General features: G+C 42.4%; 2 protein-coding genes across 4 annotated transcripts in view; one reads left to right on the forward strand and one right to left on the reverse strand.

Moving 5' to 3' along the window:
* LOC129836378 (inhibitory synaptic factor 2A-like) overlaps positions 1–2622 on the forward strand; it is a 30089-nt gene extending 27467 nt beyond the window's left edge. For 2 of the 3 annotated variants that reach the window (XM_055902455.1, XM_055902454.1), the window contains exon 4: positions 585–2622. In XM_055902455.1, the coding sequence (XP_055758430.1) occupies positions 585–768 (184 nt within the window). In that variant the 3' untranslated portion in view covers positions 769–2622. The remainder of the gene's footprint in view (positions 1–584) is intronic. The other variant, XR_008756651.1, reaches the window with a different exon arrangement.
* LOC129836379 (indoleamine 2,3-dioxygenase 2-like) lies at positions 2263–23812 on the reverse strand. Its single transcript, XM_055902456.1, has 10 exons — positions 23312–23812; positions 21883–21978; positions 21056–21175; positions 20843–20961; positions 20630–20644; positions 20405–20504; positions 20078–20195; positions 9001–9052; positions 5910–6058; positions 2263–5199 (listed from the first exon to the last, which is right to left on the reverse strand). The coding sequence occupies exons 1-10, from the start codon at positions 23408–23410 to the stop codon at positions 4826–4828; spliced, it is 1242 nt and encodes a 413-aa protein (XP_055758431.1). The 5' UTR covers positions 23411–23812; the 3' UTR covers positions 2263–4825.
* Positions 23813–25067: the final 1255 nt, after the last annotated feature.

The following is a 25067-nucleotide window of genomic DNA, read 5'->3' on the forward strand; positions in this document are numbered from 1 at the left end:
GCACTAAAACATACAGATGTGCAGACTGTTTACATTTTTCTGATTTCGCACTCAGTACATTTCAGCATCAAAGGAATGTATTTGTGTTGCTAGAATTATCAGACTGTACTGTGCCCTCCCCCGACAATCCATCTGGAGCCTATGGCTAGCAACTGCCCTGGATTATCAACAGACAAATTGAATGCCGGCGTTTTGGCAGTAGTCTTGCATCCTATTATTAACTTAACATAACTTTTATGGGATCAAAATTCAATGTACCAGATTGTGCAGAGTCGTGGTTCATACTTGAGCTGCGTCATTCATGTTAAATTTGTGATACCCACAATTAAGATTGGTTTGAATGTAATTTAATCTCTTAAATCCTGGTAGTCTAAAAACTAAAGCTAAAATAGGATTGAACCGCCCTTCCACAGTTTCAAATTGTAGTATTTTCCTTCTCTAAGTATTTAGTAGAATTACCAGTAGAATTCAGACATTTACATCCGGTTTATCCCCCACAAGAATGAAATAATATTGTGTTTTATTGTATGTTTGTATGTGTTACTGTAACCCAATGTGATAGTTTTTGTGTGTGTGTGTTGCAGTGTGGAGTTGGACTTCAAGCAGCAGGAGGACAAATTACAGCCCCTGATTAAGAGACTGTGCCCCTTGGACGACCCTCAATACCCTGCTCTGCCTTACCCCCACGAGGTGTTCACCTCAACCCCCAAACGCAAGTCCAAGACTGAGTCCAAAAAGCATGGTCGCTGGAAACTCTGGTTCCTTTAACTTAGGGAACACTTTGGATTTTGGAATGGCCTTTAGGGATCAGTTTTTACCCATTTACTATCTTCCCTCAAAGGGATTTTTCAGAACAGATTTTTTGCTCCAGAGGACAGATAACCAGATACCAGTAAACCATCTACAGTATATCAGGATTCTGAGTTGGAACTGCACTAGAAATCAATGGGGGGGTAAAAAAATATATATATATATTTTATCATGGAGGTTTAGTCTGCCAAGCCTTCAGTTTCTGGCTCAAACGCCAGAGAAGATCAACTTATACCCTGGCTAGAGGTTAGCAAAACAACAAGGTGAGACTGGATATATTTAGGTCATCTTGAGATGTAGCCTACAATATGAAGACGGATGTTATTTATTTACTGGGCAAATGCTTCTCTCACTTTTTATTTATGAATTCCAATGGCACACCTTTTTGGTCTCTTTCCCCAGAGACCTCTGCTTGAGTAGAAGAGGAATCACCATGTGGAAGGCCTGTTTCTCTACGAAGCTACTTTAACCGTACATCAGCCTGTCGGCAAAGCACAAACATTTGGAGACTGAGAGCATCATGGAAGAAGAAGTTATATACAGTACATTACAGTATATTAGTGAACCAACTCTACATGAACCCTTCTTGCCCCTTCTCTCTAGTCTTGAGAGAACCCAATCTCTGTCTCCCAGTCTCTCTCTCTGTCTCTCTCTATACCCTCTCACTCTCTTCACTCTCTCTCTGTCCCCCCTCTCTCTCTCTCTCTCTCTCTCTCTCCCCTCGCTCTTTCTCTTCCATCTCTCTCTCTCTCGCTCGCTCTGTCTCTCTCTCCCATTTCTCTCTCTCTCGCTCTCTTCCATCTCTCTCCCTCATTCTCTCGCTCTCTCTCTCTGTCTGCACACAGACATGCACTTCAGGAGTAAGTTAAGAATGATTGAGGTATCTGAGATCCTAGGCCGCTTTGTCTTTTAGAAACAGGATGTAATCCAAGTTATAGTTCTCCTCGAAGCTGTTCTAATCCATCAGTGTTCAGAAATAGACAAATTGACTTATTTTTAACATATTAAAGTTTCTTGATATGTTTTATTACTGTGTTATTCAACCTGCAGCAGACTATTTTATATCAAAAAATACCTTAAATGCTTTTCTTGAATATCAGTTGAAAAAGTAAGCATATTTTGCAACTTCTTTGTCATGTCACAAGCATAAAGCTTTAACTTACGTACTGGCTAACATCGCACTAACTTATTCTCACCCACAGCAAGGAAATGTACTGTAAAGACATGATGAAATTCATCACTATTCTCTCTGCGATATGTATTTCACATTCTAACACACTTGGCTCAATTGATCCTCATCACAGACCACATGGTCATTCACATGATGCTATAATTCTGCAGCTCACCAATAATTTTGATTAACACTGATCAGCACCAAACGCCTTTGATTACCATGTCCTATATGATTAGGTTAGGGGTGAAATCAACTCACCACCCAGGAGAAGCAATCCATGCACTGAACTTGAAATCTTTATATTTCTAGACCAGTGATAAATAGTGACTTTGGTAGCAGAGAGATTCAGTTGATGTAGCCACTAAAACTATACACTTACTGCACCATTATTTTATGGACAATCATTTCAATCTCACATTTAAAAATGTCACACAGACATCATGTGATTCAATCACACATCTGTTCTTGTCGACTGGGTTACCAAGTCTTTCATTGTTTGGCTGTAGCATACTGAAAGACAGACACATAGCGATACCTTAAGGAAGTGCAATTCATTGATCATGTGCAATATTATGCATTTTGTACTGTTTTTACCTCACACAAAATGCATTTTCAATAAAACCAATATAATTATGAAAGGTGTGCTGAAATTATTCTGTGGTATACTATGTGAATTGCAAGGCAGCGACAATTTGATACGAAGCAATGTTGATGGAACATAAAAAGTTGGACCATCTGAGAACCAGTAGGTACATCAACATGGTACAGTACATTTCTTAATCTATGATCTCTTCCCTGTCTTGTTGAGAAAGACTTGTAGCATGACCAGGGCTTAGCTGCAGTGTAGGATTGTGTAGAGGTCTGCCCAGTCACTCTCAGAACTCTTTCGCCCTCTCTTTCTCTAAATGTGATTGGCTCACTCTCTGGCAGGGACACTACTGGCGTGCCCTGAGGTTTGACAGTTTCCAGCCTGCCACCTGCTGCCAAGATACTGTCTGCTTGGACACCTGAATTCAAGGGTGTAATTTCCCTCTCTCTACCTCCCTCCCTATATTGCTTCATCCCTCACTTCCGGCTTGTGGAGCTAAGTCCCCGAGCTACAGTGAAACCACGGTTACTATGGTGAAACAGGTTGGATAATTGACGCTCAGTGGCTCAGCTCCCTAAGGAGCTCAGTGGCTCAGGTCCCTAAGGATATTTATAGTGTATGAGTTTAACTGTGCTTTTGTATGTGTCAACTTTACAGGAAAAATTTGATGGAATAGAAAATCTCCCTTTATAGAACAATGTAAGGGCCTTCTCATTATCCACATCCCCATGGTGATTAAAGCCAGGCGATGATGGCATTTCTGCCCATACTTACTCTATCCATTATTGGGATATCTAGTCATAAAAGCTACTTGATAAGGGAGCCCTCTCAAACTGCATACTGATGTTTCAAGTTTAAATGTGAGGCAATGCTGAGGCATGTAGCCTACTGCAGTTTACCACATCAGTGAAGGATTTGCTATGGCATCAGCCAGAACCTTTCATGTTAAGTGTCCTGTGCACATCACAGGACCATCCACTTTCAATCCCTTTTACCAACCTGACCCAGTACTGTGGCCACTACTACAGACAGATAACCATAAAAGACATCAGTGAACAACCATCATTTTTTGGGGCCATTTGAGACCCCATACAAAAGCATGGCTGGTAAGTCCATGTGGTTTATCTACTGTAACCCAGACAACATCACACTTCATGACTGAGGGTTCCTACTCAAGCATAGAATCCTTTAAACCATGAATCCAATAAATGCTGGCAGGTTTAAGATGTACTTTGGGTAGAGTTGGAGTTCCACAATGAAGGTTACAAGGCAAAGGGTTTAACAATTCAATACCTATCACAGAAACCACCACTATCACCAAAGCATCAATGTTTTAAGATTTCTATATACCGTATACAGATGTAGGATCTTCATTTGATCACTATTTTTGTTGTTGAGAATTTTTATGCACAGCAGGAAATGCAAAATTGAAAGAATTCTAAAGTTTGTAATTTTCACTTTAAATGTCAGACATGATTCACACTAAAGAAAAATGTATGAACTTCATCAAAATGTATTCCACATAATGATTCACATTTCCTGTTGTTTGCAGGATTATTTTCCTGCTGAAGGAAACTGGCTCAAATGAAGATCCTACATCTGTATTTGTCTTGTATGCTAGTATGGCGATTGGGATGTACATTTTCCACAACCATAAAGTTGTGTTGTTAGGTCATAAACAGCTGGTATATAAAGCATTTAGCTGTGATGGCTTAGTTGATAGCTCTACATCACGTGTCAAGCTCATTCTGCGGAGGGACGAGTGTCTGCGGGTTTTCGCTACTCCCTTGTACTTGATTGATGAATTAAGGTCACTAATTAGTAAGGAACTCCCCTCACCTGGTTGTCTAGGTCTTAATTGAAAGAAGAAAAAAAACTGCAGTTACTCGGCCCTCCATGGAATGAGTTTGACAGCCCTGCTCTACATAATTCGCTTGGTTATTCCTAGCCAAATAGATCATCAAACTAAAACGCACTAGGCAGTGTTGGAAGTGGGCCGGCCCTCGCCAGAACCCAATTTTCAACTAGTTTGAGTAATATTTACAATAATTATGTAGTGTTTGCCACAAGAAACACAAATATAATAGTCAAGCATAATGATATATACTGTATATACAACCAATAAAATTATGAAAGGTGTGCTGAAATTATTCTATGGTATACTATGTGAATTGCAGAGCAGCGACAGTTTGATACAACAGCATGTTGATGGAACATATGCTGTATAAGTAACCAAACGATAGTGATCTATATCAGCGTTGACTCTGTGATGTGAGTCGTGTCTGTGAGATCAGTGCTCTCTGAGTGGCATCGCGGATGCTCTTCAGGAAGGGCAGTGGGCTGGAGCCTCCGGTACCGGTTTCATCCAACGCTGAGCCGACGCCGTTGAGTGGACAGCGCATGGCACGGGCCCGGTGACCAGGTACAGTGATGTATCGGGTCACGGCGGAGAGGTGATAACTCCGCAGGTTCACCAGGGCAGACACACAGGAGTCATAATTGATGCAGAGAGAGGGGCTTGAGCAGGAGAGGATAAAGTCACGTAGAGGGGGACAGCCAGACAGAGTCTCTATCAGCTGGCGGTGGGAGGGGAGCATGTACTCCCGCATGCGCTTCAGGAAAGATGCTGTACATGGAGAGATGGAGAGGAGGAACAATTGAGGAAAAATGAGGAGAGGGGAAAGGTGAGATAAGAGGGGAGATACGCTTTGATTAGAACCTGCCTTGGAATATCTAATAAAAGGGAAGAGAGACTGCAGAATCTTTCAAACAACACTATCATAAGATTTGCAAAAATGGAGAATCAACTACCCACTCAACAGTGCATAGTTGAAAAGCTCAACGAACAGTGCCGGATCAATGCTTTTATAGAGAAAATACATACAACTCATTTCTGTATACGTGGCAGTCAGCAGATAGTGTGTAAAAGGTCATTTGTTGTCTATGTAAACTTAAGATAGCACAAGGTTGATAGCCTGAAGGCTCAACCGTCTAACTGCGTTCACATCAACTAATGTTCTCCTTTCTGCAAGGTTCCATACATGTGACTTTCTGTAGATAGTAAACCTACAGGATTTCACATGCTGCAGTTGCACCCAAATATCTCTTAGCTGTAAGCCCAGTCTTATGACTAAGTCACACCAAGACAAGTTTGTATCAGGTTAGGAAAAACACTAGCATATAACAAGAGACTATTCTTTAATTAAGCAATAAAACATGGGATAGCATGACTAATTATGTAATTTTCCACGACAAACCCAAATTGAAATATCACTGGAAATTCGCTTGGAATTTTATTCAGAAACAGAGCCTTATGGGGTCAGAATGGGGTCATACCTGCGTGGTCGTCATGACAGATGCCCAGTAGCGCATCAAAGCACTGAATGGAGGAACTCTGGGCGGCACTTCCTCCTGACAGCATCATCGGCTCCTCAACCACACCCTCATACAGCAGCCCTCCTGGAAGCATGGGGTTATCCCTCCATCTACGAAAGCACAATACAGAGTTATGCATGAAACTAGTACAGCACAGAATGGGGTACATAATGCAGGGATAATGTATAAAATCTGTTTTATTTTTTGCCAAATTCTGTTTTCTCCATTGTGTTTTTCCACGTTTCAGAATTTTTCAAATTGTATGTTATAAGTCCTCAACAATGCATAAACCACATCAGGAGACACTTTTGAGGTCTGGGAAAAATTATTTTTGGGTGTAGAATATACATTGAGTGTAGTAAACATTAGGAAAACCTGCTCTTTCCATGACATAGACTGACCAGGTGAATCCAGGTGAAAGCTATGATCCTTTATTGATGTCACCTTAAATACACGTCATTCAAAGCCTTGAGACAATTGAGACATGGATTGTGTATGTGTCCCATTCAGAGGGTGAATGGACAAGACAAAATATGTAACTGCCTTTGAACGGGGTATGGTAGTAGGTGCCAGGCGCACCGTTTTGAGTGTATCAAGAACTGCAACGTTGCTAGGTTTTTTACGCTCAACAGTTTCCCGTGTGTATCAAGAATGGTCCACCACCCAAAGGACATCCAGCCAACTTGACACAACTGTGGGAAGCATTGGAGTACACATGGGCCAGCATCCCTGTGGAACGTTTTTGTCACATTGTAGTCCATGCTCTGACGAATTGAGGCTGTTCTTAGGTGTTCCTAATGTTTTGTATGCTCAGCATAGATGCCCTTTCATTCAAGTGTGCACCAACAAGAGACTTGTTTGAATAGCAGTGTTTCTGTAGCACACATGTGATTTCCGAGTTTGCTAAACAAATCGCCACTGGATTACAGCAAATAATGATATCATTCTGTACTTAACATTTAATTGAAAAGGCATTTTGTAAAGCCTTTCCATCTACCAGAAGATGGTTAGCATTATCATCTTTGCTAACTGCTAAACAAAGTGCTACAAACGCGCACACAGACAGGGGCATTCCTACATTGCCTCTTCAGAAAGTTGAAAATATAAATCACTGATGCGTTTTGTTAATGTCTTATGATTAACTTGGGCAAATTAATCAAATTTATAATAAGTTGAATACATTTAGTTGATAATTAAATGGATTTAACCTGTTGAGGCTAGGGGGTGCTGTTGTCACTATTTATGGAAATCGTGTAATTTTTTAAACGGCTTCCTACTAAATTCTTGATCGTACAATATGCATATTATTATTATTATTGGATAGAAAACAGTCTCTAGTTTCTATAGCCGTTGAAATTTTGTCTCTGAGTGGAACAGAACTCATTCTACAGCAATTTCCCTGACATGGAGTCAGATTTCACACATTTTGGCCCCTGATCTGGAGTCAGTTAAAAGGCCACTGTTATTGCTATGAGTATACAGACACTGCTTACGTCTTCCCCTGGATGCCTTTACGTGATGACGATTTGAATGGTATCGATTGCGCAATCACAGCCCCTATAAAACAAAAACACGTGTAGGTAGGAACTCCTTTGCAGCTGCGTCGGACGCACGGTGGACACCGACCCTTTCTTTTTCCAAGCATTAGTGTAGCCAGTTATATTTCTCCGGTCATGTTTCTACTCGTTATAGGAGTTAAAAACATCATAAGGTAGTTAATTTAAACCGTTTTATAGCAATTTATATCCGTTTAGTGCGATTTTGGGACATTTATTTCTGAGACACTGTGAATCTCTGGGCACGGTTCCAGTTCATGCCGAACGCAATGGGCATTTCTACATGGCAAGAGGACAGCTTTCGACCAAAAGACGATTAGACCCAAGAAAGGATTCTTTGCCCAAGATTCTGATGGAAGAACAGCTCAAAGTAGGAACAATTTATTATGATAAATCGTGTTTCTGTCGAGAAATGTTAATCGCTTATGACGCCATCTTGCTAGACGTAGCTTCGCTTGGCGCAAACTGTATTGAAAAGTAAGGATAATTTAAAAAATGTAAATCAGCGATTGTATTAAGAATTAAATTGTCTACCAATCGCTGTCCACCCTATATTTTTTAGTCACGTTTATGAGTATTTATGTATACGACTAGATCACTGTCTAATATGGCGCACGACATTTTCTGACCAGCTGGGCAACATTTGTCATTGTCTAACCATGATTTTGGTGGCTAAATATGCACATTTTCGAACAAACTGTATATGTATGTTGTAATGTGATGTTACAGGAGTGTCATCTGAAGAATTCTGAGAAGGTTAGTGAAAAAATTAATATATTTTGGCGATGTTGACGTTATCGCTCTCTTTGGCTAGAATCAATGCTCTGGTAACGTTTGCATATGTGGTATGCTAATATAACGATTTATTGTGTTTTCGCTGTAAGACACTTAGAAAATCTGAAATATTGTCTGTATTCACAGGATCTGTGTCTTTCGATTAGTGTATGCTGTGTATTTTTACGAAATGTTTGATGATTAGTAATTAGGTAAACACGTTGCTCTATATATTTATTCTAGTCCATTTGTGACGGTGGGTGCAATTGTAAACTATGACATCTACCTGAAATATGCACATTTTTCTAACAAAACCTATCCTATACCATAAATATGTTATCAGACTGTCATCTGATGAGTTTTTTTCTTGGTTAGTGGCTATCAATATCTTAGTTTAGCCGAATTGGTGATAGCTACTGGTGTTGGTGGACAAATAAAAGATGGTGTCTTATGCTAATGAGTTTAGCTAATAGATTTATATCTTTACATATTGTGTCTTCCCTGTAAAACATTTTAAAACTCGGACATGTTGGCTGGATTCACACGATCTGTGTCTTTCATTAGCTGTATTGGACTTTAATGTGTGAAAGTTAAATATTTAAAAAAAAAAACTTTTTTTGAATTTCGCGGCTCTGCCTTTTCAGTGGAATGTGGGGGGAGGTGCCGCTAGCGTCACCCCAGTCCTAGACAGGTTAACATGTATTCATTGCCTCATACATTACCCTGAGAAGAAGATTCTCAGACTTCCATGGAATGCAGTGGGGTCCACGTGCCCTGAAAACAGAAATATTTCAATATTCCAATAATTTGCACTTTTGTTTATATATATATATATATATATATATTGTGACAGGTGTCAGCGGGAGTGGTGATTGAAGGGAGATATCTTGCAGCCCGCTGGCTCCACCCTGAAGCCTTATATGGACTTCCTACCCCAGGAAGCCTGTGGGTCATTAAGCCATGGAGTGCTTAGGGATAAAAGAGGAAGCGGGCAGCACAAACAGAGAGAGGACTGAAAGGAAAATGTGTGTTGTGGAGAGTGTGAGAAGAGAGAATTATCTGTGTGATTACCCGTTGTGACCTGGACTGTCTGATTACCCCCACTGTGTACCGAACCGGTGTGGCTGAGGACCCGAGTTTTAGGATTACCCCTGGAGAATGGAACGGACAACGAGAACGGATTGTGGACTGTGAACTGGTTGCTGAATTCCCCCTTTCCCACAGTGTGAAAGTGTCCCTTATAAATACCCCATGTGTATTCTAGTTGTGCTTTGTGTGCGTGTTTGGTTATTTAACTTGGTGATGTGGAAACCCCACCCCCTTGAGCCTACTACATGTGGTGGAGAATGCGGGCAAAGCAAACCATGAACTAAAATGGGTGGCGGAAGAAATGGCAGCAGTTTTACGGGTGCTCAACCAATTGTGCTGTTATGTGGGGGTTTTTCGCATTATTTGTAACTTATTTTATACATAATATTTCTGCAACTGTATCGTACTGCAAAAAAGAGCTTCTGGATATCAGGACAACGATGACTCACCTCGGATTAGACAAGGATTTTTTCTACAACAAGACGACGCACAAGACATTCTCCAAACACCCCACAGGACCGACATCCCCGTTATTTGCAAGAGGAAGCGACACAGGTACAAAGGAAAAAGAGCCGGATGCCTGGTCAGGACCCGGAGAAGGCGACTTGGAAAGCTGCCATTGCCGTCAATACTACTCGCCAATCATTGGACAATAAAATAGATGAGGTACAATCACGAATATCCTACCAATGGGACATCAAAAACTGTAATATCCTATGTTTCACGGAATCGTGGCTGAATGACGACATGGATATTCAGCTAGCGGGATATACGCTGCACCGGCAAGATAGAACAGCACACTCGGGTAAGACAAGGGGGGGCGGTCTGTGCCTATTTGTAAACAACAGCTGGTGCATGAAATCTAAGTCTCTAGATTTTGCTCGCCTGAAATAGAGTATATTGTGATAAATTGCAGGCCACACTACTTGCCTCCCTCGCCCTCCATTTGGTAAATCCAACCACAACTCTATCCTCCTGATTCCTGCTTACAAGCAAAAATTAAAGCAGGAAGCACCCGTGACTCCCGAGTCTATAAAAGCACCCGAGTCTATAAAAAAGTGGTCAAATGAAGCAGATGCTAAACTACAGGACTGTTTTGCTATCACAGACTGGAACATGTTCCGGGATCCTTCCGATGGCATTGAGGAGTACACCACATCAGTCACTGGCTTTATCAATAAGTGCATCGAGGACGTCGTCCCCACAGTGATTGTACGTACATACCCCAACCAGAAGCCATGGATTACAGGCAACATTCGCACTGAGCTAAAGGGTAGAGCTGCCGCTTTCAAGGTGCGGGACTCTAACCCCGAAGCTTACAAGTAATCCCACTATGCCCTGCGACGAACCATCAAACAGGCAAAGCGTCAATACAGGGCTAAGATTGAATCATACTACACTGGTTCCGATGGTCGTCTTATGTGGCAGGGCTTGCAAACTATTACAGACTACATAGGGAAGCAGCACGGCTGCGAGCTGCCCAGTGACACGAGCCTACCAGACAAGCTAAATCACTTCTTTGCTCGCTTCGAGGCAAGCAACACTGAGGCATGCATGAGAGCATCAGCTGTTCTGGACGACTGTGTGATCACGATCTCCGTAGCCGACTTGAGTAAGACCTTTAAACAGGTCAACATACACGAGGCTGCGGGGCCAGACAGATTACCAGGACATGTGCTCCGGGGATGTGCTGACCAACTGGCAGGTGTCTTCACTGACATTTTCAACATGTCCCTGATTGAGTCTGTACATTTTTCAAGCAGACCACCATAGTCCCTGTGCCCAAGAACACAAAGGCAACCTGCCTAAATGAATACAGACCCGTAGCACTCACATCTGTAGCCATGAAGTGCTTTGAAAGGTTGGTAATGGCTCACATCAACACCATTATCCCAGAAACCCTAGACCCACTCCAATTTGCATACCGCCCAAACAGATCCACAGATGATGCAATCTCTATTGCACTCCACACTGCCCTTTCACACCTAGACAAAAGGAACACTTATGTGAGGATGCTATTCGTTGACTACAGCTCAGCGTTCAACAGCATACTACCCTCAAAGCTTATCACTAAGCTAAGAATCCTGGGACTAAACACCTCCCTCTTCAACTGGATCCTGTATTTCCTGATGGGCCGCCCCGAGGTGGTGAGGGTAGGTAGCAACACATCTGCAACGCTGATCCTCAACACTGGAGCTCCACAGGGGTGCGTGCTCAGTCCCCTCCTGTACTCCCTGTTCACCCACGACTGCATGGCCAGGCACGATTCCAACACCATCATTAAGTTTCCAGACGACACAACAGTGCCTGATCACAGACAACGACAAGACAGCCTGTAGGGAGGAGGTCAGAGACCTGGCCATGTGGTGCCAGAATAACAACCTATCCCTCAACGTAACCAAGACTAAGGAGATGATTGTGGACTACAGGCAAAGGAGTACAGAGCAGGCCCCCATTCTCATCAACGGGGCTGTAGTGGAGCAGCTTGAGAGCTTCAAGTTCCTTGGTGTCCACATCAACAACAAACTAGAATGGTCCAAAAACACCAAGACAGTCGTGAAGAGGGCACGACAAAGCCTATTCCCCCTCAAGGAACTAAAAGGATTTGGCATGGGTCCTGAGATCCTCAAAAGGTTCTACAGCTGCAACATTGAGAGCATCCTGACTGGTTGCATCACTGCCTGGTATGGCAATTGCTCGGCCTCTGACCGCAAGGCACTACAGAGGTTAGTGCTTCCGGCCCAGTACATCATTGGGGCAAAGCTGCCTGCCATCCAGGACCTCTACACCAGGCGGTGACAGAGGAAGGCCCTAAAAATTGTCAAAGACCCCAGCCACCCCAGTCATAGACTGTTCTCTCTACTACCGCATGGCAAGCGGTACCGGAGTGCCAAGTCTAGGACAAAAAGGCTTCTCAACAGTTTTTACCCCCAAGCCATAAGACTCCTGAACAGGTAATGAAATGGCTACCTGGACAATTAGCACCCTTCACTTCTCTAATGATTTTAGAAAGGTAAATTAAATCTCAAAGTTCAACGCCTACCCCATGCCCCGAATTGATGAACTAATCGAACGGCTAGGGACCGCCCGATTTATCAGCACACTCGACCTGACGAAGAGTTATTGGCAGGTGCCCTTAGTTCCCGAGGTGCAGGTGAAAACTGCTTTCACCACCCCTGACAGGCTGTTCCACTACAAGAAGTTGCCCTTTGGGTTGCACAGGGCCCCAGCCACCTTCCAAAGGTTGATGGACCCGGATTCTCCGTCCCCATCGTGAGTACGCAGCGAGTGGGAGACACATCTAAACCAGGTGAGCATGGTATTGCAGGCCTTACGGGGGCAGGGCTAACAGCTAATCCAAGGAAATGTCGGCTCGGCCTGCGGGAGGCTGAGTACCTGGGGGTACACGACCGGGAGGGGGATGTGTCAAACCCTAGGTGAAGAAAGTGGAGGCGATTCGGGACTGGCCCCACCACCTCACCAAGAAGCAGGTACGCACTTTTGTGGGATTGACTAGTTACTATCGGAGAATTATTTCCCACTCTGCTTCCCTAGCCAGCCCCCTGACAGATCTGACCAGGAGCCGTCAAGTGACGTAGACCGAGGAGATGGAGAAAGCCTTCCAGGACCAAAAGGGAGCACTGTGTTCTGGACCAATGCTGGTGATCCCGGACTTCTCCAAACCACTAGTGCCTACAGACAGATGCGTCTGAAACAGGGGTGGGTGCCATCCTATCACAGCTACAAGAAGGTGAGGAACACTCAGTCGTGTACATTAGCCGGAAGCTGTTGCCGCGGTAATAAATATATTCCACTGTGGAGAAAGAATGTCTAGCGATCCAGTGCGCACTGGAGATACTGAAATATTAGTTATTTGGACGGCACTTCACCCTAGTAACGGACCATGCACCACTGGTTTGGATGTCACGGAATAAGTATAGTAATGCCCGGGTCACCCGCTGGTTCCTATCCTTACAGCCCTTTGCTTTCTCTGTCGTCCACAGTTCAGGTGCAGCCCATGGAAATGCCGATGCCCTCTCTAGGAGGGATGTTCTAGGGAGCTGGACCACCGCTCATGGGGGGGGTGGTGTCGCACATGTCAGGGAGAGGTGAGGGGAGTGGTGATTGAAGGGAGATATCTTGCAGCCCGCTGGCTTCACCCCCGAGCCTTATATGGACATCTTGCGCCAATGAGGCAAGCCTGTGGGTCATTAAGCCATGGAGTACCTGGGGATAAAGGAGAAAGCGGGCTGCACAACCAGGGAGATGACTGAGAGGGTAACGTGTGTTATGAAGAGTGTGAGAAGAGAGAATTATCTGTGTGATTACCCGTTGTGACCTGGACTGTCTGATTACCCCCACTGTGTACCGAACCGGTGTGGCTGAGGACCCGAGTTTTAGGATTGCCCCTGGAGAATGAAACGGACAACGAGAACGGATTGTGGAATGTGAACTGGTTGCTGAATTCCCCCCTTTCCCACAGTGTGCAAATCTCCCCAAAAATACCCCATGTGTATTCTAGTTGTGCTTAGTGCGCATGTTTGGTTATTTAACTTGGTGACGTTGAAACCCAACGCCCTTGAGCCTGCAAAAATATATACAGTTGAAGTTGGAAGTTTACATACAAGTTTACACACACTTTCTTTTTTCAACCACTCCACAAATTTCTTGTTAACAAACTATAGTTTTGTCAATTCGGTTAGGACATCTACTTGAGTCATTTTTCCAACAATTGTTTACAGACAGATTATTTCACTTATAATTCCCTCTATAACAATTCCAGTGGGTCAGACGTTTACATACACTAAGTTGACTGTGCCTTTAAATAGCTTGAAAAATTCCAGAAAATTATGTCATGGCTTTAGAAGCTTCTAATAGGCTAATTGACATAATTTTTGTTAATTGGAGGTGTACCTGTGGATGTATTTCAAGGCCTACCTTCAAACTCAGTGCATCTTTGCTTGATATCATGGGAAAATTAAAAGAAATCAGCCAAGATCTCAGAAAAGAATTGTAGACCTCCACAAGTCTGGTTCATCCTTGGGAGCAATTTCCAAACGCCTGAAGTTACCACATTCATCTGTACAAACAATAGTACGCAAGTATAAACACCATGGGACCACGCAGCCGTCATACCGCTCAGGAAGGAGACGCGTTCTGTCTCCTAGAGATGAACGTACTTTGGTGCGAAAAGTGAAAATAAATTCCAGAACAACAGCAAAGGACCTTGTGAAGATACAGGAGGGAACAGGTAGAAAAGTATCTATATCCACAGTAAAATTAGTCCTATATCGACATAACCTGAAAGGCCCTCCATGCAAGGAAGAAGACACAGACTACGGTTTACAACTGCACATGGGGACAAAGATTGTACTTTTTAGAGAAATGTCCTCTGGTCTGATGAAACAAAAATATAACTGTTTGGCCATAATGACCATCGTTATGTTTGGAGGAAAAAGGGGGAGGGTTGCAAGCCAAAAAATACCGTCCCAACCGTGAAGCACGGGGATGGCAGCATCATGTTGTGGCGGTGCTTTGCTGCAGGAGGGACTGGTGCACTTCACAAAATAGATGGCATCATGAGGACGGAAAATTGTTTGGACATATTGAAACAACATCTCAAGACATCAGTCAGGAAGTTAAAGCGTGGTTGCAAATGGTTCTTCCAAATGGACAATGACCCCAAGCATACTTCCAAAGTTGTGGCAAAATGGCTTTAAGACAACAAAGTCAAGGTATTGGAGTGGCCATCACAAAGCTCTGACCTCAATCCTACAGACAATTTGTGGGCATAACTGAAAAAGCGTGTGCGAGCAAGGAGGCCTGCAAACCTGATTCAGCTACACCAGTTCTGTCAGGAGGAATGGGCCAAAATTCATCCAACTTATTGTGGGAAGCTTGAGGAAAGCTACTCGAAATGTTTGACCCAAGTTAAACAATTTAATGGCAATGTTTCCAGATACTAATTGAGTGTATGTAAACTTCTGACTCACTGGGAATGTAATGAAAGAAATAAAAGCTGAAATAAATAAATCTCTCTATTATTATTCTGACATTTCACATGCTTAAAATAAAGTGTTGATCCTAACTGCCCGAAGACAGAGCATTTTTAATCGGATTAAATGTAAGGAATTGTGAAAAACTGAGTTTTAAACTCAGGCTAGGGGGCACTATTTTAAGGCTCGGGGGCACTATTTTCACGTCCGGATGAAAAGTGTGCCCAAATTAAACGGCCTGCTACTCAGGCCCAGAAGCTAGGATATGCATATACTTGGATAGAAAACACTCTAAAGTTTCTAAAACTGTTAAAACTATGTCTGTGAGTATAACAGAACTTATTTGGCAGGCGAAACCCCGAGGACAAACCATGCAGGAAAAAAAATGTTTGAGGTCACTCTCTTTTCAATGGGTTTCTATGTGGATCTAGATTTCTAAGGCACTTGCTTGCAGTTCCTATCGCTTCCACTAGATGTCAACAATCTTTAGAAGTTGGTTGATGTTTTTCCTTTGAGAAATGAAGAAGTAGTGCTGTTCAAAATGAGGGTCGAGTCTAGTGTTGTGGTTGGGGCGCACTACCTGAAAGCTTGCTCCACTTTGTTTTCGTCCGGTATTGAACACAGTTTAAATGTTATCGATTATTTACGTTTAAAAATACCTACATTTGGATTAGGAAAGTTGTTTGAAATGTTTGGATCAAGTTTACAGGTAACTATATTAGATACTTTGTAGTCATGTAGCGCGAGTTGGAACCGGTGTTTTTCTGGATCAAACGCACCAAATAAATTTACATTTTGGAGATATAACAACAGAATTTATCAAACAAAATGACCATTTGTAATGTTTAACTTCTCTGGGTTATGTGGGATGGTAGCGTTCCACTTGGCCAAAAGCCAGAAAAAATGTAGCGCGCTCATAGGACATCATGTTACACAATACCTTTATGTTTTGTTCGATAATGTGCATATTTATATCCACAAATCTCGGTTTACATTGGCGCCATGTTCAGAAATGCCTCCAAAATATCCGGAGAAATTGCAGAGAGCCACGTCAAATAACAGAAATACTCATCATAAACTTTGATGAAAGATACATGTTTTACATAGAATTAAAGATACACTTGTTCTTAATGCAACCGCTGTGTCAGATTTCCAAAAACCTTTAGGTAAAAAGCACACCATGCAATAATCTGAGACGGCACTCAGATTTAACAACATTTCTCCGCCATGTTGGAGTCAACAGAAATACGAAATTACATCATAAATATTCCCTTACCTTTGATCATCTTCATCAGAATGCACTCCAAGGAATCCTAGTTCCACAATAAATCGTTATTTTGTTCGATAATGTCCATTACTTATGTGCAAGTAGCTACTTTTGCTAGCATGTGTAGTACACTTGTCCAAACGCTCGCGCAGATGCAGTTAAACGTCGGACGAAAACTTAAAAAAGTTATTTTACAAGTCAAATAAACTGGTCAAAGTAAGTAGAGAATCAATCTTCAGGATGTTGTTATCATATATATCCAATAACGTTCCAACCGGAGCATTCCTTCATGTCTGTAGAAGTTATGGAACGCAAGGCGATATCATGAGGAAAGCGCATGACCAGGAACTGGCAATCTGCCAGACCACTGACTCATTCCCCTCTCATCCGGCCCCACAACACAGTATAAACTTCATTCAACGCTCTACCGACTGTTGACATCTAGTGGAGTTTTAGAAACTTCAGAGTGTTTTCTATCCAATAGTAATAATAATATGCATATATTAGCATCTGGGACAGAGTAGGAGGCGGTTCACTATGGACACGCAATTCATCCAAAAGTGAAAATGCTGCCCCCTATATCAAAGAAGTTAACTTCTTGTGGGCAGGGCCCAGCATTTTCACTTTCGGAAAAATAGCATGCAAAAATTAAACTGCCTGCTACTCATCCCCAGAATATGAGATATGCATATTATTAGTATATTTGGATAGAAAACACTCTGAAGTTTCTAAAACTGTTTGAATCATGTCTGTGAGAATAACAGAACTTATGTAGCAGGTAAAACCCTGAGGACAAACCGTTCAGAATTTGTATTTCTTTGATGTCACTGTCTTTTCAATGTTTTTTTTCAGAGACACCAGATTTCTAATTGACTTGCTTGCAGTTCCTACCGCTTCCACTGGATGTCTCCGGTCCTTGGAAATTGGTTGAGGTTATTCCTTTGTGTACTGAAGAAGTAGGACTATCGTAAATGAGGGTCACATGAAGTGCATTTTTTGAGAGAGCCACGTTACGAAAAAAGTTGCGTCAGTTTGTTTTCTTTTGTATTGGACACAGATCATCCCGTCTTCAAATTGATCGATTATTAACGTTTAAAAATACCTAACGTTGTATAACAAAATTAGTTTGAAATATTTTGGTAAAGTTTACATGTAACTTTTGATAAATTGACATTTTGGATATACACTGCTCAAAAAAATAAAGGGAACACTTAAACAACACAATGTAACTCCAAGTCAATCACACTTCTGTGAAATCAAACTGTCCACTTAGGAAGCAACACTGATTGACAATAAATTTCACATGCTGTTGTGCAAATGGAATAGACAAAGGTGGAAATTATAGGCAATTTGCAAGACACCCCCCAAAACAGGAGTGATTCTGCAGGTGGTGACCACAGACCACTTCTCAGTTCCTATGCTTCCTGGCTGATGTTTTGGTCACTTTTGAATGCTGGCGGTGCTCTCACTCTAGTGGTAGCATGAGACGGAGTCTACAACCCACACAAGTGGCTCAGGTAGTGCAGTTCATTCAGGATGGCACATCAATGCCAACTGTGGCAAAAAGGTTTGCTGTGTCTGTCAGCGTAGTGTCCAGAGCATGCAGGCGCTACCAGGAGACAGGCCAGTACATCAGGAGACGTGGAGGAGGCCGTAGGAGGGCAACAACCCAGCAGCAGGACCGCTACCTCCGCCTTTGTGCAAGGAGGTGCACTGCCAGAGCCCTGCAAAATGACCTCCAGCAGGCCACAAATGTGCATGTGTCAGCATATGGTCTCACAAGGGGTCTGAGGATCTCATCTCGGTACCTAATGGCAGTCAGGCTACCTCTGGCGAGCACATGGAGGGCTGTGCGGCCCCACAAAGAAATGCCACCCCACACCATGACTGACCCACCGCCAAACTGGTCATGCTGGAGGATGTTGCAGGCAGCAGAACGTTCTCCACGGCGTCTCCAGACTCTGTCACGTCTGTCACATGTGCTCATGTGCTCAGTGTGAACCTGCTTTCATCTGTGAAGAGCACAGGGCGCCAGTGGCGAATTTGCCAATCTTGGTGTTCTCTGGCAAATGCGAAACGTCCTGCACGGTGTTGGGCTGTAAGCACAACCCCCACCTGTGGACGTCGGGCCCTCATACCACCCTCATGGAGTCTGTTTCTGACCGTTTGAGCAGACACATGCACATTTGTGGCCTGCTGGAGGTCATTTTGCAGGGCTCTGGCAGTGCACCTCCTTGCACAAAGGCGGAGGTAGCGGTCCTTCTGCTGGGTTGTTGCCCTCCTACGGCCTCCTCCACGTCTCCTGATGTACTGGCCTGTCTCCTGGTAGCGCCTGCATGCTCTGGACACTACGCTGACAGACACAGCAAACCTTTTTGCCACAGTTCGCATTGATGTGCCATCCTGGATGAACTGCACTACCTGAGCCACTTGTGTGGGTTGTAGACTCCGTCTCATGCTACCACTAGAGTGAGAGCACCGCTAGCATTCAAAAGTGACCAAAACATCAGCCAGGAAGCATGGGAACTGAGAAGTGGTCTGTGGTCACCACCTGCAGAATCACTCCTGTTTTGGGGGGTGTCTTGCTAATTGCTCATAATTTCCACCTTTTGTCTATTCCAGTTGCACAGCAGCATGTGAAATGTATTGTCAATCAGTGTTGCTTCCTAAGTGGACAGTTTGATTTCACAGAAGTGTGATTGACTTGGAGTTACATTGTGTTGTTTAAGTGTTCCCTTTATTTTTTTGAGCAGTGTATATCGACAGAATTAATCGAACAAAAGGACCATTTGTGATGTTTATGGGACATATTGGAGTGCCAACAAAAGAATTTCGTCAAAGGTAAGGCATGATTTATATTTTATTTCTGCGTTTTGTGTCGTGCTTGCAGTGTTGAAATATGCTACTCTCTCTTTGTTGACATTGTGCTGTCATCAGATAATAGCATCTTATGCTTTCGCCGAAAAGCCCTTTTGAAATCTGACATGTTGGCTGGATTCACAACGAGTGTAGCTTTAATTTGGTATCTTACATGTGTGATTTAATGAAAGTTTGATTTTTATATCATGTTATTTGAATATGCCGCGCTGTATTTTCCCTGGCTATTGGCCGATGGGACGTTTGCGATAATAGCATGGTTTGTTTTCGTTGTAAAGCCTTTTTGAAATCTGACACTGTGGCTGGATTAACAAGAAGTTCCTCTTTAAACCGATTTATGACACTTGTATGATTCATTAATTATTATTATGAGTATTTCTGTTTTTGAATTTGGCGCACTGCTATTTCACTGGGTGTTGTCAAATCAATCCCGTTAACGGGATTAGCGCGCGAAGGGTTCACTAAGAAGTTAAATGTATTTGCTAAGGTGTATGTAAACTTACAACTTCAACTGTACACTACCTGGGTATGGATGTGATTCACTGTGGATAAGGTAAGGATGCAACTTACTGTGCATGAGCTCAAATATTTCCTTCATCTTCCTCAGAGACTGGCCCACTTTGTAGAGGCCCTTCTGTATGCTGATGATGTCACAGGTTACCACAGCATTCATCACTGAAAACGCCCCCTAGACGTAGTTCAGGACAATTAGGACTCATAATCAAAAGACTCTTAGTGGTCATAGCGAAAGAGAGAACATTAAAGAGAGAAAGAGATTACAAAAACAGAGAGAGAGGGAGAAACTGGGTTATGAGAGACAGAGATGCAATGTGTGAGAGATACAGTACATAGATAGAGACAGAGACAAAGAGGACAGAGACACACATAGAGACTTACCTGTATCCCTGAGCTAGCAGCCCTCTCCACCAAAAGAGAGACCAGGAAGAACCCTTTACAGCTTTCTCCCCCAGGGAAAGAGAACAGTGTTTCCAAGTTCCTATATTAAAATGCACATGAATATCACATGGAAACCACAACAATATCAAATAGAAACCAAACGGAACCGAAAACAGGAATTTACAGGAGATGTAATTCTCATGACAGTGCTTCTGTCAAACTCACCCAATTTCCATGTCCCTGAAATAACAAGTGTGAGAAAGAATGTCAATACAATGCATGTGTTTCCTAAACAGTACATATTCTCGTCGTGTTAGTAGAAGAAATGGTAGTAGACATAGGTGTAGTGGCATTTTGGTACGGGTTGGAAAGAAAGTGGTCAAGGGGGTAGAGATTATATTGACAGACCAGGGTGTAAGGGTCAAAGGCCCAGCTCACCCTGTAGGGTCCTTTAGTCTCCAGTTGACCAGAACAGAGTCTGCATAGGTCAGGATGGGAGGCAGGCCGAGTCTCTTGGAGATCAGCCAGTAGGGCAGAGCCAGGGATTTGGGGAGAGTCTAATAAACACAAACAATAAACATGCCAACAATCAATGGGACAGATTCCAGTGTTCATGTCCGAGGTTAAAGGTCACTCTGAGCTGGTTTTTACCTGGGCCGGCAGGTGTTGCCCCTCCTGCCAGACATACCCCATGGTGATGAAGCCCAGGGCCAGGTGAGCCAGCCTCAGTTCCCGATGGCCCTTTAGGTGATGGGAACTCAGCACGGGCATCTGTTTACAACAATGGCAACAATGAGTCTGTTAGTATGGAGTCTATCAGCAACACTGGTACAATCACACACGCAGCGGTGTAAAATACTTAAGTATAAATACTTTTAAGTACTACTTAAGTAGTTTTTTGGGGAATCTCTACTTTACTTTACTATTTATATTTTTGACAACTTTTACTTTTACTCCACTACATTCCTAAAGAAAATAATGTACTTTTTACTCCTTACATTTTCCCTTACACCCAAAAGTACTCATTACATTTTGAATGCTTAGTAGGACAAGAAAATTGTCTAATTCACGCACTTATCAAGAGAACATCCCATATCATCCCTACTGCTTCTGATCTGGCAGACTCACTAAACAAATGCTTCGCTTGTGAATTTTGTCTGAGTGTTGAACTGCCCATGGCTATCCGTAAATTAAAAAAAACTTGTCTGGTTTGCTTAATATAATAAATGTTAAATGATTTATACTTTTACTTTTGATACTTGAGTACATTTAAAACCAAATACTTCTAGACTTTAGTCATTTTCTTTTAAAGTATCTTTACTTTTACTCAAGTATGAAAATTGGGTACTTTTTCCACCACTACACACACGTCAGCACGGACATCACAAGCCCAGACACATGCAAAATTACATCAGTGCTGAAGCCTAAATCAAGTGTATTTGATTGTTGACTGAGATACAGTACATGTGGTTTCTCACCTCATTGACCAGGTCTCGCAGCTGATGTGTTTGGATGAGGGGTGTGAGGTTGCTGGCCAAGCCCATCCATACCCGGTAGTAATCTGGAAGGTCTGTCTGAAATGGGCAAAGGTCATATAGCTAGATACACTGTTTTATCTGTGCACTATACGCAAAAGAAGAAAATTGTTGGTTCTAGAAGTTCAAGCAAAAAATATGTTTCTGTCTGAAATCGGAACGTACTGTAAGTTAATGAGATGTGATGGGATAAAATAATGCACTAAAGTAGAGAGTAGAACTATATTTAGTCCCTCAAGTCTCATTGATCTAGTGTTGACACTGAGCACACTGTCTCCAGTGTAAGTCAATAGAGACCAGAACAGACCAACTGTCATTGGCTCACAGCTCAGTGCACGCTGGAGGGAGAAAGATCAACAGGTATCTATATAACATCCCATTCTCTGTTCTGTACAGTATCTATTCTTATTTATCTCCAGTCTCATTGTCACGTTATGATCGCTTCACGTGGAGGTCAGCCTCTGTGAGTGATCTGTGTCTGAGCTTGTTTTGCTATACTGTATCTCTGTCCCTTTATTATTGAACACATCCCTTTTATCATTGTTTCTGCGGTCATCAAGTCCAATAATAGAAGGTTGTGGACAATGTCATGTGACAACCAAGCAGTTCCTCAAATCTAGGCTAGGGAGTTTAGGAAGTTTGTAAATTTCCCTAAATTTACAACCTGTTGATTGTCATACTGGATTTTGGTTAGAAAGAAACTAGACATGGCAGTATGGTGTGATGGGATAAAAGCATGATCTAAAGTAAAGAGTAGAACTGTATCTAGTCCCTCAAATCTCATTGATCTAGTGTTGACATTGAGCACACTGTCTCCAGTGTAAGTCAATAGAGACCAGAACAGACCAACTGTCATTGGCTCACAGCTCAGTGCACGCTGGAGGGAGAAAGATCAATAGGTATCTATATAACATTAACCAAAGCAAACATATTTCTGCGTTTAAAACCATGGTAGCACATGGGATTAGTGGATCAAGACTTACTGGAGGAAATACTATAGGTCACGGACACAGAAGTAATTCCACACTTCTCATTGTTTCTGTTGTGAAGTCTACAGACTGATATTAAATGTGGAAGTAGGTTCTTTAATTTTGCTTTTCACATCCACAAAACAATACCAGGAAATTATTTGAATGCTGACTTAGTGAGTAGATCAAATTTGTAAAGAGCAGCGGAGTCTAGCTTGTTTTAACAGAAAACGAAACAGCATGTAAAGGAAAATTAACCAATGTTGTAATAAATAAAATGCCAACAGATGAACCTGAAGACTCACCATTTATAAAGTTATCTGTTAACAGTAATTGCAGTAATTTTGAAACATTTTTATGCTCAGCTCAAAGTACATGTATAAAGTTGGAAAAAGATGTCTTACTGCTGGCTGCTCCAGGATGAATCCAAACTCCTCAGACACAAAGAAACAGTCCAGGTCAATCTGCAGTGCTGACCTGGGGAATCTCTCTCCGTCTCCCATTCTCTGTTCTGTACAGAAACAATGCTTATTTATCTCCAGTCTCGTCTACACGTTATGATCGCTTCACGTGGAGGTCAGCCTCTGTGAGTGATCTGTGTCTGAGCTTGTTTTGCTATACTGTATCTCTGTCCCTTTATTATTGAACACTTCCCTTTTATCATTGTTTCTGCGGTCCTCAAGTGCAATAATAGAAGGTTGTGGACAATGTCATGTGACAACCAAGCAGTTCCTCAAATCTGGGCTAGGGAGTTTAGGAAGTTTGTAAATTTCCCTGAATTTACAACCTGTCATACTGGATTTTGTTAAGAAAGAAACTAGTATTTATCATGAAGTTTAACAGAAATCTGAATCATAAGCCCATGTGCCACAATTAATTTTACATTGCATTCCTGTATCACACCTATTTCAGGTGTAAAAAAATCCCCATAAAAAAACTAACGAACAGATACAAGCCTATGGACCCACTCCCATGTAAAGCATTATTAGGACATACAGTACAGTATATGCAGAGATGGAGAAAGGAAGGAAGAAAGGAGAGGGAGAGAGAAAGCAAGAGAAAGAGAGAGGGAGAGAGAGGAGGTTCTATTTTTGGCTGATGTTAACCCTTTACAGACTAAAGGCGGCCCCATGCTTCCCAACCGAAACAGTTTGGTACGGTTTGTGCATATATTATGATGGGGCGGCAGGTAGCCAAGTGGTTAGAGTATTGGGCCAGTAACCGAAAAGTTGCTGGATCAAATCCCAGAGCTGACAAGGTAAACATCTGTTGTTCTGCCCCTGAACAAGGCAGTTAACCCACTGTTCCCCGCTAGGCCATCATTGTAATTAAGAATTGGTTCTTAACTGACTTGCCTAGTTAAATATCAAAAACATATATAAAAAAAACATTGGATGGAAAATGTTATTTGGCCTTACTATTAGCCCATACAAACACATTGAAAAACAGATTCACTACATTGAACAACAGATAGTCCCCCGAAAAAGGAAGTTTCTTCTGAAGTGTCTGTCTTATATCTGAGAGATATAAGAAAGATCAGGAAACATTTGTTATTTCTTATTATTCTTGGCACTAAACAGTCTCCATAAATACTTCCAGAAATGTTTTCAACTGGTACTTGGGGACCTTCAGACGAGGCCTGAGGGCTATTAGAGCAAATCAACCGTCATGTACATGTTCGTGAGAGTTTCACCTTTTCACAGAGTGGTCATATTAGTGTTCAGATGCTACAGACAGAAGTTGGTAGATCGACTGTACCGACTTCAGACGAGTCCCAAGACGCTTGTGGGGGTCATAGAGCAAAACACCACTCTAGCTCTATCACCTTTCACAGCAGATGCGGAAGTGCGACATAGGAGGATTATCTCTAGCTTAAACTGACAGATTTTTATGTGAATTGTTTTAATTATGCTAATTAGAATTCAACGGGGGCGCAGACATCAACTCTAGGGTTTTTTAAGGCAGCGCTACGGTCAAACGTTCTTTCATTGGAAATGTCCATGTTACATCCAGCATGCTGCTATTTTTAAACAGTTATGCAAGGATTGGTAATTTACCATTTTTATATCAGCTCCTTGGGAGGGGTGGAAATATCTGAGGTGTGGCCTTATAAACGTGATCCCAAGTGCTAATTTCAGGCAGCACTGGTAGGGATATTTA

Source organism: Salvelinus fontinalis, chromosome 37, assembly GCF_029448725.1.
Source record: "Salvelinus fontinalis isolate EN_2023a chromosome 37, ASM2944872v1, whole genome shotgun sequence".
Taxonomy (NCBI): Eukaryota; Metazoa; Chordata; class Actinopteri; order Salmoniformes; family Salmonidae; genus Salvelinus; species Salvelinus fontinalis.

Bases quoted from the DNA above. Each gene is read 5' to 3' on its own strand.
- LOC129836379 (XM_055902456.1), bottom strand. From the start codon at position 23,410: ATGGGAGACGGAGAGAGATTCCCCAGGTCAGCACTGCAGATTGACCTG. The intron at 20,196-20,404 runs GTAAGTCTCTAT...AACTACGTCTAG, and splicing joins CTGCTAGCTCAGGGATACAG to GGGGCGTTTTCAGTGATGAA. The intron at 9,053-20,077 runs GTAAGTTGCATC...TTCTGTTTTCAG, and splicing joins AATATTTGAGCTCATGCACA to GGCACGTGGACCCCACTGCA.